Source organism: Chrysemys picta, chromosome 9 (assembly GCF_011386835.1).
Source record: "Chrysemys picta bellii isolate R12L10 chromosome 9, ASM1138683v2, whole genome shotgun sequence".
Taxonomy (NCBI): domain Eukaryota; kingdom Metazoa; phylum Chordata; order Testudines; family Emydidae; genus Chrysemys; species Chrysemys picta.
Genome location: NC_088799.1, coordinates 56,631,095 through 56,648,698, shown reverse-complemented (window position 1 = coordinate 56,648,698; position 17,604 = coordinate 56,631,095). Strand labels below are relative to the sequence as shown.

The 17,604-nt window shown below is 44.1% G+C and overlaps 1 protein-coding gene across 8 annotated transcripts in view; it reads right to left on the bottom strand.

The window, feature by feature from the left end:
• The window catches only part of ILKAP (ILK associated serine/threonine phosphatase), a 39,132-nt gene extending 25,998 nt beyond the window's left edge, over positions 1 to 13,134 (bottom strand). Inside the window, exons 1-4 of one of the 8 annotated variants that reach the window (XM_065556247.1) lie at positions 12,977 to 13,120; positions 10,977 to 11,905; positions 6,389 to 7,965; positions 4,099 to 4,161 (exon numbers count right to left, since the gene is read on the bottom strand). In XM_065556247.1, the coding sequence (XP_065412319.1) occupies positions 4,099 to 4,161; positions 6,389 to 6,410 (85 nt within the window). In that variant the 5' untranslated portion in view covers positions 6,411 to 7,965; positions 10,977 to 11,905; positions 12,977 to 13,120. Of the gene's footprint in view, positions 1 to 4,098; positions 4,162 to 4,544; positions 5,991 to 6,388; positions 7,966 to 8,257; positions 10,620 to 10,976; positions 12,491 to 12,976 lie in introns of those variants that run through there. The other 7 variants (XM_065556246.1, XM_065556248.1, XM_065556244.1 and 4 more) reach the window with 7 other exon arrangements.
• Positions 13,135 to 17,604: the final 4,470 nt, after the last annotated feature.

Here is a 17,604-nt window from a genome sequence, read left to right as displayed (position 1 = left end):
TACAAGAGTTAAAATGATTCATTTAGAAACCTTCGATATTGTAGGAAATGAAGGGGCAGAGATTCTATTAGGTTATTTCAGATAACACTGCTAAGTATTTACATGCAGACCAATGGCCATTAGCAGAGGAGACACTGAAATGGCAAACTGAAGAAATCTGCATCTTTATCACTGATGTTCTAAGTACTTTGAATTCCTCACAGATCTGAAGTACACCTCAGTTCTTCTCCCATTTTGCTCTCTTCCTTTTCTACTAACCAGGGCTTTTTCTTCTGAACCACATCCATCTACCCTACCGAGCATTTCTAAGATGCTGGAAGCCCGTGGCTTTCAGTTCACAGCAAATAGCTAGTAGATGTTCATGTCCTTACAACCATCTGATGTCATGTATGATTAAGAGCTACGACCTCATGATTATTCACAATATGTTACTTGGAGAAAGGAATCCTATCAAACAAATACTGCAATGCTGACTATTTTAAAAAACTCCAGTGAGCACCTTTTAAATAATAGGTGCAGATTATTTATTTTTTAAAAATTCAAGAGTTTTTCTGCTCCTCTTTTGGTGTTTGAAGATATTTTCAGCAAGGTAAATATAGCTATATGGGGGGAAACAGCAAAGCGGACTATACAAAGTGCTGTAAAAAGCACAAAAACTAAAAAGAGAAAAAAATCTTAACTTCACCCAGTTACAATAATCCTATTTGTTACTTGTAACTACAACAGGTAAAATAAAAAAAACCTTCTTCAGGCAGAAATGGGATTTTTCAAGTTGGTGATATCCCCTTAAAAATGTTCAGCCTCAACTGATTATTGGTTAACTTCAAAACAAACAGAAGACGACTTCTTGTAGAGATATTTCTTTTTAGTTATGCGAATATGGTATGGAGTTCAAAGAATGCAGGAGTGGACCTTAGCCACTATAATGAAAGCTTACACATGCTTAACTTTAAGGAATGTGACTTGTCTGATTGACTTTATGGCACTACTCATGATGTGTAATGTTAGTCAGGTTTAAGTCTTTGCACAATTGGGGCCTAACTAAGTTAGAGGGTAGAAAAACATTACAACTACGACAATATATATTTACACTGGAAATGAACTCCAGTGAATTGCCTGAAGTAGGTCATACCTCAGCATGTTATTCAGGTTATAATTCTGTGCAGATCTCCCACAGTCATTTTAATGGGAAGAAAAAATATATGACCAAAAGGGAGTCTTTTCTACTTACTGTTGAACTAACAAAACAATGACCAATTCAACTTATTTGGGCTCTCTCTTACTCCTGGGGGAATTCTGCACCAAGACATTAAAAATTCTCCATATTTTGTCAAAACAACAATATAATCATGCTAGTTACAATTATTTGGGTAATTTATTTCAAAATATCTGTCAGCAAGCATGTCTGTAACAATACAGACCAAAAAAAGAAAAAAAGATTCTGGTAATTTTTTTGACATATTCCTTACAAGGCATATTAATACAGAACTTTGTGTAATTCATTTAAATTACAATACAGAACTGTATTTCCTGCACCTGTCAGAAGCAGTACACAGGCTCGGTGGAGGCAGGAGTAATGGAAGAGCTGAGGGAGAGGGAAGGAGCCTAGGAGTGAATCTGGAGGGTGCTAGGTGTGAGGTTTTTCTTGGGGGGGAAGGCACGGAAGGGTGGGATTGTTAGGGTGTTGGGAAGCCTCCCCCATGCAGACCCAGGCTGACCCCAAGCTTCTCCCATTCAATCAGGCACATCTGCCCCTGTCCCTGCACCTCTCATCCCGCTGGCTCTCTGCAGCCCCCCTCCCCCATACCCAGGCTCAACACTGTCACCCCACTAGTCCATGCTCCAGTCTGGCTAGTTGGGGAGGGAGAGAACAGGACATACTGAACCCCAGTCTGTGACACCCCCCAGCAGCCTTGTGTGTCCCACTTTGTCCTAACCTGGCTCCGTAGGCAGGGTGCTGTGATGAACCCTACTCCTGGAGGAATTCTGCAGCACTGGGCATAGAATTTTGTATTTTCCTGCATAAGATACATTTTGCCTAAGAAGTGCTGCAATTGTGCCTTTTGCCCACCAGAGGCCGCTGTGGCACTAGAACAGCAGGCATGAACACAGCTGGCTGTTCTGGCACCACAGCAGATTAGAAGTACAGCACTTCTTAGGCAAAATATTTTTTATGCAGGAAACTACAAAAGAATGCGAGACAGATGAATTATGCGTGTCCGCAGATGCACAGAATTCCCCAGGAGTATCACTCTGGTGACTTATCAGAACACCTGAAATGCATATGCACTTAAGGAAGCAGTTGGCCTTGAGCTCAAATCCTGTCTGGGATACGTTTACATGTTTATTTTTCTTGACAAAATACACACCCAGTAAAGTGGATTTAATGACTTCTAGTAAATCACCAATATATTTCACAATGGGTACACAATACAAAACCACACCAATAATTATACAAATAAGTTATTAAAATAGTTCTGAATTCCTATAAAATGTGGTATCAAAACTAATATTTGCCATAAAAGAAATGATGGAAAAAAGGACTAAGGGTTGGATTCTTCCACCCTTTATGCTCATTAAATCAGTAGGACTGTGTGTATAATCAGGTACGCTCAACATGACTAAGAGGGGCAGAATCTGACCCTACAGAGCACCAAGTTAACAAAGTGTCACTTAAATACTCACCCACAGTTTTTACAAATGCACATACAGGAGTTTTGGCAGGCTACAGAAGCTGTTACACCATCTTGTATAATCCTCCCTCATTTTTTATTTTGTACAGACACTGCAGCCATTATGTGGCCAAATTATTTTGTGATAAGTGGTCAGATTTTCCAAAGCTACTGAGAAGCTGTGGGTGCGCAACACCTTTGAAAATGACTCATTTTTAATTTGTACTACGATATTTTTCTTATATTAATAAACATTAGTGCAAAAGGCTATATATGCACACTAAGCATAAACCAAAAAATCCATAGACACCCACACTCACTATATGGGGGATTTCCCCAACACATTTTGCTTATACCAAATGTGCAGAGTGACAATAGCAGAAGTGTCTACCATGGCAGATGCTGTGGGGCTGAACTATGGAGAGACCAATTTCTAATACATCCAACAAGGGTTTTAATTCAAAACCAGATTATGGAAATCCCATGTTCTCCCACTTTATTTTTTAAAATTTCTCTTAAAGAGATTTCTACAATAAATCCCATTTGTGCTGCTTTTCCTGCACATGGTGCTTCTCCAGCAATACTGGCAAGAGAAACACTGGTAAGGATTTGGGGGAAGGGATAGCTCAGTGGTTTGAGCATTGGTTTGCTAAACCCAGGGTTGAGAGCTCAATCCTTGAGGGGGCCATTTAGGGAACTGGGGTAAAAATATGTCTGGCGATTGGTGCTGCTTTAAGCAGGGGGTTGGACTAGACCTCCTGAGGTCCCTTCCAACCCTGATATTCTAGGATTATGTCCTATTCACTCTGTTGTTGGGCAGGATGGGAGGAAGAGAAAAAACAGAGCCTTGGCAAGGGACAAAATATGGAAGTGGAAATGGGACACACAAATGGGCATAAGATGCACTGGTGGCTCTCTGGCAACGCACATTTGTTTAAATTAGTTTGTTCTCACACATCCATGGCCAGCATTGAAATAGTAGTACTGACTGACTACATAGACAAAATATGGACGCTTAGAATATCCCAGAGAGACATGAAGGCAGAGACAGGAAATGGAAAAGGAAAGAATCAAAAAGGACTAGAAAGAAACAGAAAATTGAATGGCTTAACTAATGGAAGTAGAGGGAGAGACAAAAAGATTAGATCAGTATCAGGAAAAAAGCTCACAAAAATCATTCTCCCTCCTCCCCGCAAAAGTGTCTTGATTCTCTAGCCTCTCTTGCAGAAGATGAAATAGTGTGCACATTTAACACATTTCCCAGCCTCTCAGCTAAAAATGAAAAAAATCCCTAGCCACGAAGATGGAGACTGATTTAGTGACCAAAGTGAAAAATAGGTTTTAGACAAGCCATTGTAGAAAAAGAAGTGAAGCATTTGTAAGCAGGGAAAGGTCAGGCATGTGGGAGAAGGCTATATCCCCTTACCTGAGCTGCTGGATGGTGGGAGATCATCAAAAAGCAAAGATCCTCCTTTCAGTGCTTCAGTCCCTGAAACCCATCAGAAAACAGTAACAATATGACCAGAGCATCAGGGTGATTCACACAGAATGGAATTGTTAACCCCTCTCTGTCTATGACAACGCTAGTTTATAAATGCACTGCTCCAGGATATAACAGCTGTTACTGCAGAGATTTGTCAGTTATTTCAGTCTGAAAGCTTAATCTATTTAGTTTATCAAAGAGAAGGTTAAGAGGCAACTTAATCACAGTCTACAAGTACATGCACGAGAGATTTCTGATAGCAGTCAGCTCCCTAATTTAGCAGAAAAATGCAAAACAAGATCCAATGATTGGAAGCTGAAGCTAGGCAAGTCAGACTAGAAATAAGGCACATTGTTAAGTGAGGATAATTAGCCATTGGCACAATTTACCTAGGAATGTGGTGGATTCTCCATCACTTGCCATCTTTAAGCTAAGACAGGATATCTTTCTAAAAGGTGTTATAGCTGAAGTGGGAGTTATGGCCTTGATGTAGGAATTAGGTGAGGTGCTTTGGCCTGTGTTATGCAGGTCAGGCTAGATACCTTAGAAATTAATAGATTTACAAGCCAAGTAGGACTATTCTATGTTGTTATCTAACACTATGGTAGATCAGTGCCAGATAAAAAAAAGCCTAGTACTTACATGCATATTTTCCCATACATTTAAACCAGTGCTCTTAACCTGGGGTGCGAGATGCCCTTTCTAGGGGTGCGAGACATGCCAGATTTTTTTTTAAGAGGGTAAATCATCGAAAACACAAATTAAGCACAGGCATGAAAGTACAACTACTTTGTTTCATCAAACCTATGTATTTATTATTATATATTTTTTAAACGATTACTGCATTAAATTTTAACTGTAAAATTATAGAATGAAAGAGAATTATATATTTATTTTAGTTATGATATATCTAGGTTAAAGAACTGACCTACTTCAATGCTTTTTGATAAGGGGTGCGAGAACATATTTTTGAGAACCAAAGGGGTGCAGGCTGCAGTAAAGGTTAAGAACTGATTTAAACATTTAGCATCCCTTTCACCAACCCAAACATCCACAATTTTGAAGAGAGTCAAAACAGATGATATTTTGAGGACATTATTATGCCGAAAATTCCAATAGGACATTAACTCTTATTGGATAATGCTAACAAAGGGGTGGGCAAACTATGGCCTGCAGGCCGCATCCAGCCAGTTGGACTTTTTAATCTGGCCAGCAAGCTCCTGCTGGAGAGCGGGGTTGGAAGCTTGCCTTGTTCTGCGCGTGCAGCAGCTCCGCACGGCTCCTGGAAACAGAGGCAGCCAGGGGGCTCTATATGCTGCCCCCACCCCAAGTGCAGGCTCTGCAGCTCCCATTGGCTGGTAACCACGGCAAATGGGCGGTTCCTGCAGACAGGGCAGTGCACAGAGCAGCATGGCCCCGCCTCCATGTGGGAGCTGGAGGGGGGACAGGCCACTGTTTCCAGGAGTCACTTCAGGTAAGTGGTGTGGGATCCTGCACCCCTGAGCGCACCCCTGCACCCCAACCCTCTGCCCTGATTGCCCACTAAACCCTTTGATCCAAGCCCGGAGCAACCTCCTGCATCCCAAACCCCTCATCCCCAGCTACGATGGATTTGATTTAAATCACTAGTCAGGAAGACTCAATTTAATCATGGATTTCTACATAAAAGTGCATTCTTGTTGGTTGTTATAACCTTACTACATATTCTTCACAACTCACAGATAGATGTAGATTTCATTTTTAGAAGGTACACACTATACATTTTTAAAGTGATTTATTTTGAAAACTTTTCAGATTAATTTTACCGCTATATCAGAAAATGAATGATTGTTTAGTTATTTCATTTACCAAAGGTAATTGAAGCAGATATTTATGAAGTCACTGGGATGTGAACGGTCATTAATATTTGGAGGATTTTCTTGCCATGCTGTATTAGGAGGAGAACATCACCAGACAGACATTTAAATTGTTTTATTTAACTAAAACAACGTTATATATTCTGGATTTTTTTCTTCAACAGCAAACATAATATTTTAACATAAGCATAGGAATTTTTGAATTTAGTTAAACATTCAAGTTTTTTAAAATCAGGTTTGTTTTTGTTACAATTGTTTAACTAAAATAGTTAATGAAACATTTAAAAAAAAACAAAAGTTAAATTGATTATGTCAGCCATGATCTCAACATGAGAAACTTAAATATTAGCTTATGTAGCTAACTCAGTTGTCTTTACCTTCATTTTCCAGATTGTTCATAATCTGGAAAAGAAAAACAAGCTTTCCTGCTTTTTCGGGTCCCAAACGATTTCTCAATTTGGAATGAATTAGTCCAAAGGAAAAAATATTCTTTCTACACCGGCAGAAGAAGCTACTGCTATTAAAAGTGAGAATATCACGTCAACAGTCTCTGAATCCAAATGCTTAAAGTCACTGGTGTGACTTTCTTTAAAACATCATCAGCAAACATATTTCTTGAATGGTTCACCTTAGCTCTGAAATTTATTACAGTTGGCATTATGGAGGGATGATTGCTGGATGTCCAGGTCATAGCCAACTCCTCTTTTTCAGCAGTTACTGTTTGACCCTGGTGCCGAGTATTGAGAATATTTGCAAGAAAATGAGCTGGAAATAGTCCCAGTCGTTTTTTAAGGCTTGTAATTTTGTTATTGCATATTTCTCTTTTTAAGATCTCACTCAGTTCCTTCCTAATGTCAACAGCATCAGCAATAAAACAGCTATTTCCCTGCATTTTGTTCAAGGTTATAGAAATCGGCTTCAGGGTACTCCGCATCTGTTCAACATTTCTCTTAAACCCAATGTTGAGAACTTTGGTAGTGACAGTGCCATTATTTTTTTCATGATTTTTGGTCACAAACTGTCATCAGATTAGGCCAGTTCTTGATATAGTGCTCAAAACAGTCCACTACTGAGTTCCATCACACATCTTGTGGGAGAGTTCACTTGGTTCCTCCCACTTTTTTCAGAGCAGCTGCTGCAAAATGGTTGTTACGGAAGTATTTTGCCATTTCAACAACATTAGCCTTTATTTCTGGAACATTGCAGTCTTTGGCTAGGAGGTGCATCAAATGAACACTGCAACCTTATGTTATCAGCTTGGGACTCTCTTCTAAATAATTTCTTCTCATCTTGGATACACTTGCAGCATTGTCTGTGACCAAGCTGCATATTAGACATTTTAATTTTTTTTCAGTTTGTGACAGTTTTTACTGCTACTTCTTGTAAGTATTCTGCTGCCTGTGCAATTCCTGATGTATCAATTGTTTCTGAAAGGAAGACATTCCCTTCTTCTGTTGTCCCACAAGCACATACAACAGGATTATTGTGGACATTGCTCCACCCATCAAGACTCAGGTTAACAATTTCATTCTCTAGACCTTTTGCACACTGCTCAATTTCTCTTTCATACACTTTATCCAGCAATTTGCCTGTGACATCTGCTCTGTTGGGTGGACTGTATCCTGGTCTTAATGACCGAACCATGTTAATGAAGTGTAGATTCGCAATCATACGGAAAGGAGAGTTTGTTGCCTAAACAAACCGGGCAAGTTTTTCATCAATTACCTCTTTTATAATCTACTGGTTCTTATCACAAATTTATATATGGTTGTTTCTGCATGACAGATTTCCCCCCCCCCCTTTCTTTTCTTTTTGCTACAGGTGATATACTGTGGCTATGTGATATACATGATGTGACTGAAACACTATCATTGGCAGATAACTTTCAAATTATATAATGGTGATCTTGAAGGTGGATAGTCTTCAGAATCCTGTATGTTGAGGATGGATTCTCCTAAACAAAGTAAGTCAATGCAGTTATTTAATTATTATTACCATACTGCTAATTTAGTATTACTCATTGCAGTCACTGACACTCAGTACTACTTTAAAGGTGAAACTGTAAAAGGAAGATCTGCCTATTTCAGCTATTTGTTTTTTTAATCACAACTGCATCTAAAATTATAGTACCATAGAGTAACAACTATATATTTTTTTTGCTCAAACATGAGAATTCAAGAATAGTCCAGAAGGAAGAAGACAGGCAGTCCTTAAGAAAGAAGTATGAAATAAAAAAGTTAACCAACCTGAAGATCCTGCATGTTCAAACACGTTCCTTTCATCATCTTCAACACAGCTTCCTCCTGAGAAGGAACACTTCTCATGATGTTGTTTCATTCGGGTAACCAAGCCTTGCATTTCTTTGTTGCACGGTTTGCATTTTGTACGCATGCCTGTCTTACCCACAGGTAGAGGAACTTCATTAAAATATTCCCAAACTTGGTCTCTTTTACAGCCTGCTGCCATTATAGGTTTTCCCTACTAGTGAGAGAATGGTATGGTAGTTCTCAAACCAATGAAGGCTACACTCAGAAAGACCTCAAGACTTCTGGAATATGCTGCTCAAACAGTTTCACTTTTGTTTCTACTGCCTGCCCCTTCCTTCTCACATTGATCTCCAGACTTTTTCTCCTCTTGTCCAGATCTATTCCGCCCCCAACAATCTTCTATTCATTGAACGTTTTGAAACTTTGCACTTTTAGAGAGAGGTAAGGGATTGATTCAGTGTACACAAATTTGCAGAGGGACAATAGGGTTGAGGTCTGTTATTTCTTACCTCTATATATTATTTATTTAAAAAACATTATCTGATGGTATCTTCCAGACTGAGCACTGAGTCCCATTGGGTAGATAGAAAGATCTAAATAATCTGTATAGAAGCCCCTGGAATCCCATAAAATTGGGTCCCTAATCCATGAACTACTGGAACTCATTTACAAATTTTCTTAAACGTTACATGAATATTTTGTCTCGTACTATAAAATTTATAATCCCTATTCCATGAGATATTTCTGAGCTATAATGTATTTCTCTTTAGATATGCTTTTTGAGGAAAAAAGCAATCAAAAAAATCTGATTTAAAAAAATCATTGATTTTTATCCAACCTGTCCCCACCCAGAGTCTGCATGCACCCCCAGCCAGAGCCTCACCCCCCCACTATGCACCTTGTGTCCACAGTAGCAGCTCTTGCATCAATAAAGAGATCGGTGCACCATGAGTAGCTATCCCACTGTGCAACAGACCAAAAGGTGTTTTGGAAAGGGTTTTTAATGCCTCACAGGGTCAGGTTTAGCGTCACACGTTACGAGTTTCTCAATCCCATCACAGAATATCAGGGTTGGAAGGGACCTCAAGAGGTCATCTAGTTCAACCCCCTGCTCAAAGCAGGACCAATTCCCAACTAAATCATCCCAGCCAGGGCTTTGTCAAGCCGGGCCTTAAAAACCTCCAAGGAAGGAGACTCCACCACCTCCCTAGGTAACGCATTCCAGTGTTTCACCACCTTCCTAGTGAAATAGTTTTTCCTAATATCCAACCTGGACCTCCCCCACTGCAACTTGAGACCATTGCTCCTTGTTCTGTCATCTGCCACCACTGAGAACAGCCGAGCTCCATCCTCTTTGGAACCCCCCTTCAGGTAGTTGAAGGCTGCTATCAAATCCCCCCTCATTCTTCTCTTCTGGAGACTAAACAATCCCAGTTCCCTCAGCCTCTCCTCATAAGTCATTTGCTCCAGACCCCTAATCATTTTTGTTGCCCTCCGCTGAACTCTTTCCAATTTTTCCACATCCTTCTTGTAGTGTGGGGCCCAAAACTGGACACAGTATTCCAGATGCCTCACCAATGTCGAATAAAGGGGAATGATCACGTTCCTCGATCTGCTGGCAATGCCCCTACTTATACAGCCCAAAATGCCGTTAGCCTTCTTGGCAACAAGAGCACACTGTTGACTCATATCCAGCTTCTCGTCCACTGTGACCCCTAGGTCCTTTTCTGCAGAACTGCTACCTAGCCATTCGGTCCCTAGTCTGTAGCAGTGTATGGGATTCTTCCGTCCTAAGTGCAGGACTCTGCACTTGTCCTTGTTGAACCTCATCAGGTTTTTTTTGGCCCAATCCTCTAATTTGTCTAGGTCCCTCTGTATCCGATCCCTACCCTCTAGTGTATCATTCCATGGGCATCCTATTAGGTTTCCAGCTGCTTTTCAACTGCTCTGGTAACCTGTGAGCCAGCCATCTGTGTCAGAAAGCATGGATCCTGCACTGCTCTTCAGTATTTTGCTGTGCTCTATAAACACATAAGAGGAGCTCAACAGGGGAGTTATTCACCACCACCCTGACCCCCAGCCTCCTCCTTATAGAAGCAGCATGTCTGCAGCTCCACACTTCTCCCTTACTTTCAGCTATGCCTGCCACAGCTCTTCAGATTTTTTACACAGCACAGCTGCCTGTCCCTGTCATAGCCCTTCTGCTCCATGCCCTGAGCAAGTTCTTGCAGCTGGAGTGGAGTTGTGCCTATACAGCTTCCTCTCTCCACAGACCCAGGAATTCAACCACAGACTCCACACAGGTTTCAGAGTAGCAGCCGTGTTAGTCTGTATCCGCAGAAAGAACAGGAGTACTTGTGGCACCTTAGAGACTAACAAATTTATTTGAGCGTAAGCTTTCGTGGGCTACAGCCCACTTCTTCAGATGCATAGAATGGAACATATATTGAGATATATATATATATATATATATATATATATATATATATATATATATATATATATATATATATATATATATATATGTATACACACACACACACACACACACACACACACACACAGAGAGAGCATGAAAAGGTGGGAGTTGTCTTACCAACTCTGAGAGGCCATTTAAGTAAGAGGAAAAAAAACTTTTGAAGTGATAATCAAGATAGCCCAGTACAGACAGTTTGATAAAAAGTGTGAGAATACTTACATGGGGAGATATATTCAATGTTTGTAATGGCTCAGCCATTCCCAGTCTCTATTCAAGCCTAAGTTGATTGTATCTAGTTTGCATATCAATTCAAGCTCAGCAGTTTCTCCTTGGAGTCTGTTTTTGAAGCTTTTCTATTGCAAAATTGCCACCTGCAGGTCTGTCATTGAGTGACCAGACAGGTTAAAGTATTCTCCTACTGGTTTTTGAATGTTATGATTCCTGCAGTCAGATTTGTGTCCATTAATTCTTTTGAGTAGAGACTGCCCGGTTTGGCCAATGTACATGGCAGAGGGGCATTGGTGGCACATGATGGCATATCACATTGGTAGATGTGCAGGTGAACGAGCCCCTGATGGCATGGCTGATGTGATTAGGTCCTATGATGATGTCACTTGAATAGATATGTGGACAGAGTTGGCATCGGGCTTTGTTGCAAGGATAGGTTCCTGGGTCAGTGTTTTTGTTCAGTGGTGTATGGTTGCTGGTGAGTATTTGCTTCAGGGTGGGGGGTTGTCTGTAAGCGAGGACAGGTCTGTCTCCCAAGATCTGTGAGAGTGAGGGATCATCTTTCAGGATAGATTGTAGATCTTTGATGATGCGCTGGAGAGGTTTTAGTTGGGGGCTGAAGGTGACAGCTAGTGGTGTTCTGTTATTTTCTTTGTTGGGCCTGTCTTGTAGGAGGTGACTTCTGGATACTCGTCTGGCTCTGTCAATCTGTTTTTTCACTTCAGCAGGTGGGTATTGTAGTTTTAAGAATGCTTGATCGAGATCTTGTAGTGCTTGTCTCTGTCTGAGGGATTGGAGCAAATGCGGTTGTATCTTAGAGCTTGGCTGTAGACAATGGATCGTGTGGTGTGTCCTGGATGGAAGCTGGAGGCATGTAGGTAAGTACAGCAGTCACCAGCATTTGATATGAGGTTTCCATACTGTGCAAACAGGAAGAGCGAATTCAAAACTTTCCAGGGCTTTAACGGGGAGGGATGTTCACCTTTAACGGGGAGGGATGTTCACCAGAGTGCACAGGATGGACAATGTGGGATACCTCCTGGAAGACACTTGGTGCAACCTAAGCAATGCAGCGTTTACACTGACAGGGACAGCTCTAAGTCACCCTACACTCTATCGCGTCAAGGTGGTTTTATTAGGTCAGCATAACATGAGTGTTAAAATGGCAGGAGGAGCATTGCATTCAATCATAGTGTGCCTTTTCCTTGAGTTTTCTTCAATGACCATGTCCACCTCTCTCTAGCCTGCATTCGCTCCCTCCCTGCCTTATATTTCTGCCTCTTCTCTCCTTTCTCCCCCGCAAATCTAGAAGGACGCTATACAGTATGTCTCTTCTCTGACTTTGCCTCTCCTCGCGCACACAGCGCAGTGGAGTTTTACCCGACACCAAACAGCCCCGGGCTGATCCCCCAGCCGAAGCCAAGCCCTGGGCCACTGACGCAGAGATGGAGGCGCCAGGATCCCGTTGGCAGCAGGACGAGATTCAACCCTCAGGGCGTGATCAGTCGCACCTGTCGGTGCTGGGGTCTGCGCCCGCCCTGGGGTGGCGGGTGCGGGGGCCAGGCTGAAGCTGTCCCCTGGCTAGAGCCGTGGCGGGGCGGACCCTGGCTCACCACCCACCGGTACGTCCGCCCGCCTTCCTCAGCGAGCAGGGGCTGCGGAGGCCGCAGGTCTCAGGCTGCCCACCCCTCGCCCACGGCTGCCCGCCACAACCAGCAACTTAGGCCGACCCGAGGAGCGCGCCGCGGCCTTCCGCAGCACTAAGGGTGAGCGCGGCGCAGGAGGACCCGGCCACACAGGGATGGGCCCAGGAGCGTCACCCCGCGCGGCCGAGCGGGGCAGGCCCGGGGGCTTCACCTCACGCCGCGGCCGGGAGGGGCGAGGGTAGTGGTTGCTGAGGCTGGCCCCGCCCAGAGGGGCGCAGGGCCCGCTGGGAGATCTCGGGCCCGGCCGCGGCCCCCTGCGGCGGGAAAATGTGGGGCCACGCTCACCTGCTGCCGAGGGATCCGGCTCCGGGAAGTCCCCGAACAAATCCATCCGGCCCGGCCCGGGACTCCACAGGCCGCTTCCTAGTTCCTGCTCCTCCTAAGGCCCAGTTCCGCCCTCCCTTAATCAGCTCGCGGGGCGGGATCAGAACCCCTCCCCTACCAATCACCCCGAGGGGCGGGACTACAGCCCTCTCGCTTACCAATCACCCTGAGGGGCAGGGCTATAGCCCTCTTGCCTACCAATCATCCCCGAGGGGCGGGACCAGAGCCGCCTCCTATCAATCACCCGGCGGGGGCAGGGCCTCAGGCCTTTACAAGCCGCTAGTTACAAGGCAGGTCCCAAGGCCTCTCTCAGCTGCCAATCATCCTGTGGGCGGGTCCGAGTAGAGCCGTCAATCACCTGCTGGGAAATGGGGGGTCCCCAGCCCTGGACCCTGTGCTGTGGCCATCCCGGGGCGGGCAGGGCCTGCAGGTCTGGCCTTGGCCTAAGGTCAGGCTCTGGAGGCTGTTGCCCCACATCTGGCAGGGGGGTGTGAGGGCAGGGCTGTTACCCAGGTGCAATGGCCCTGCTGCGCCTGCCGCTCCCCAGTGCCAAGCCCACCATTGCCCCCATGGCCATGCCCGGGCCACTAGGTGGGAGGTGGGAAGAACCCAGCTAACTGCCCAAGTTGGGGGGCAGTTAGAAATCTATGGAGCCATGTGAGGGCTGTCCAGGTTTTCCCACGCTCATCCCTTTTTTGAGATAGCTGTCCTGGGACATTTGTAAGGCTGGTCAGTACATACAGTACATACAGTTTTTCTGGCTCAGGATCATCCTGGATGGCCCAGAGGTGGCAACCCTAAGACACCTGGAGCACATCAGTGCTTCTAGGACTATTTGGAGATTCTTCCATTACCTCCTTTGTCAGCTTTCCCTTCAGACTGAGGAGTCAAGCAGCTTTTGTTTTCCCAAAGATTTAGTTTGCTCCTGATGCTATGCAATGAGGATGTGACACAGAAGAGTGCTAGTAGGAGACTGCTCTTTGCTTCTTGGGTCTAGTCACCTGACATGGATCAGGGTTATAGAAGCTTAATGTTCCAGTTACATGGTAAGAGGTCAGTATCCACTAATTCCGGTGTCCACAGAGAAGGCTATATAGCAGAAATCTTTTCCTTGGTCACTGCAGGAATGTATTAATCAGATTTAGGAATTCTGGGTTTCCAAATACCATATTCACATTGACAGATCATGCTAGTCACATAAATTAAGGCACTACTGAAAGGTGCTTAGATACCATGGTGATGGGCATAGTATCAGAAATGGATTATAATAGAACAGAATCTGCAAAACTTTCTCTGAGAGCTTGCAGTGTTTTTAGTTTTGTCACCTAATATTTTATGTGCCATATATCACTATCTCCCTAGATGACTTCTGTCTATATTCACAAAACCAGGAAGAAGGGAAGGGATAAGATGAATGTTTCAGTGTTAGATAGAGTACACATATGACCTCCGTGTTTGCTGCCCAGAATAGAATGAAAAATTTGAGAACTGGAGCTAGCTGAAAAATGAGGAACAGTTTAATGAAAACATTTCATCCAGCTCTTCTGAGAGCTGAGGTCTCCCCTTCAGCAGACCGGCACTTATTAGCACTGTCCATGCTAGACAGGCTCACATGGAGTCAAATTCACTGCTTGTCTAAAGTGAAGTGAATTCACTAGATTTTAAAGAGTTGTGCACATTGACATCAGCAGTGAATTTGGCTCATTATATCCACAGTGGTTTCTTCTTCAACTGTGAAGGTTTTTAAGTGCCTCAGGAATAATTATCTGAACCAGATGAACCAGTCTGAAGTAGAAACACTGAACCCAATTGTCCCTTTCCATAGAACCCCGGCCCAGGATGATCTGTGGGGGAGGAAATTTTCTTGAGGTTCCCCTCTTGTAGTTCTCTTCCCAGTTATTTTGTTAGGGAAAAGGATGAGCCTCCCCGGAAGAGCCAACTGTGATTCTCAGGAACGGTGGGAAGCAAAAACCAGATGCATGGGGTGGATCCACTGTTCCCACAGGTGCCCTGCTCCTGCAAAACAGCTCCAGTGAAGTCAAGCTGTCAAGGTTTCTGATGCTAGCAGCTGCCCCTGGGGCTGTCCAAAAGAGAACTCCCCACTCGAGGGCATGGGGCATAGAAAAATAATGCTGCCTTGGGATGACATTTACACAGCAGATGCCATTAAAACCTCCGCCTGCAATTAAATCTATAGTAGTATCTCCTGTTCTAAACGTAGGCCACACTTCACATAAGTGAAACTGCAGTGCTGTAAATATCCTCTGAATTGGAAATGATCTAATCCTTATTGTACTGTGCCAGAACTTTTCCCAGCTTTTAAGTCTTTATAACAGAGTTCTGCTAATGACTATTCTCATGGTGCTGACATCTATGGTATATTTTTTGATACATCACTGTGCAGCACCTTGTGCGTTGTACGTTGCCTGGTTTAAGATGTTCCATGGGGGGGGGGGGGGGGTGTTTGTGCTCAGTGTATTTGCCTGGGACTAGCAGAAGCTTTTAATCAAAGATTTAGGTGACTAGCTTCAGGGTTCCTTCGGGGAGGGCTGAGTGGCTTATGAACTCTTAGACCAGTTTTCAGAGTAGCAGCCGTGTTAGTCTGTATCCGCAAAAAGAAGAACAGGAGTACTTGTGGCACCTTAGAGACTAACAAATTTATTAGAGCATAAGCTTTCGTGAACTACAGCCCACTTCTTCTTCTTCTTCTTTTCTTAGACCAGTGGTTCTCAAACTGGGGCCACTGCTTGTGTAGGGAAAGCCCCTGGCAGGCCAGGCCGGTTTGTTTACCTGCCCCGTCTGCAGGTCTGGCCGATCGCGGCTCCCACTGGCCACGGTTCACCGCTGCAGGCTAATGGGAGTTGCTGGAAGCTTTCCCTACACAAGCGGCGGCCCCAGTTTGAGAACCACTGTCTTAGACCATTAGCTATTCTATGTAGGAAGTTTAGTTTGGGAGGATTAGGTCTGATTCTCGTTTGACTTATACCAGTGTAAATCAGGAGTAACTCCGCAGAAGTCAATAGAGACAGACCGGTGTAAAAGGTTCGATCCTGCAATGTGCTACTCCTGGGGGAATTCTGTGCCAAAAAATTAAAAATTTTGTGCACAATATTTTAAAATTCTGCATATTTTATTTGTCAAAATAACATTATAAAAATCATGCCAGTTTCAATTATTTTGGAAATTTATTTCAAAATATTGTACATGTCAGCAACTATGTCGGTAACAATACAGGCACAAAAATTTTCCTCCAGGAGTAGAGTTAAAGAAACCTGTTTCCCTGCCTCCCCCGCTCAGAGCCTAGTGGGGGGGGGGCAGACACTCACACTCCCTATCCCCCCCCCCCAGAGCCCAGCTGTGGAGTGCCCCCCAGCCTAGACACCCAAACCCCCTACCTCCCAGAGCCCCCTCCACCCAGACACTCACACGCACCCCCTATCCCCCAGCTTGGGGCCTCCCAAGCCCAGACACTCACACTCCCCTCCAGAGCTCAGATGCAGGACCCATCCCAACCCAGACACTTGCACCCCCTCCCCACCAGAGTGCAGCTGTGGGGCGCACCCCAGCCCAGACACCTACACCCCCTCCCCACAGAGTCCAGCTGTGGGGCACACCCCAGCCCAGACACCTATACCCCCTAGCCCCCAGAGCCCAGGGATCCAGAGGGAGAAATAGCCTGATGCTGGGTCCTGGGCTTGTGTAGAGATTCCTGCAGGCTGCCTCCTTCCTTCAGGATGTGCCAGGAACTGCAGCTGCCAGGAACCCTCCAGCTCCTTCCCCCTCTCCCTGGCACTGTCTTTTATTTGTGAGCTGTGCTCTGCTGGGTCCAGTGACTCCTAATGGCAGCTAGCAGCTCTGCAGCCCATTTCTGTGGGAGAAAAAGGAAATTTTGCATTCACATTAATTTCTGCGCAAATTCTGCATGTGCAATGGTGCAAATTCCCCCAGGAGTAATGTGCTGAGCACTCTGGTCCCAATCTAACAAAGCACTTACGCTTGTAACCATTGATGTCAGTGGACTACTCACATCCTTAAATGTTTTGCTGTGTTGTGGCCAGAGAGCTGAGCATTTTGTGTAAGCGAGCACTAAATGAGAGGGCAATTGAACCCATTGTGATTATCACCTTAAGTGCTACTGTTCTTTTACTATATACTAGTATGACAAAGCTCAAATGGTATAAAATATCTGAACATACATATAGGTACCCCCTCGAAGCTACAGCATCATAGAATCATAGGATTAGAAGGGACTGCAAGGGTCATCTAGTTTAACCCCCTGCCAAGATGCAGGATTTGTTGTGGTTAAACCATCCAAGACAGATGGCTGTATCCAGCCTCCTTTTTAAAATCTCCTGTGAAGGAGCTTCCACAACCTCCTGAGGCAGTTTTTCCATTGTCCTACTGTTCTTCAAGTTAGGAAGTTTTTCCTGAGATTTAATCTAAAAGACCGCCCTTTATTGGGTTGAGAAGAGAATTCATTTGTCATACTAATTTATCTCTAGAACGATGTTGAGTTAAAACCTTATTTCATTTTATTAAACCTGACCTCACCTATTTCTTTAAGAAAAAAAATTACCAAGGAGCCATTG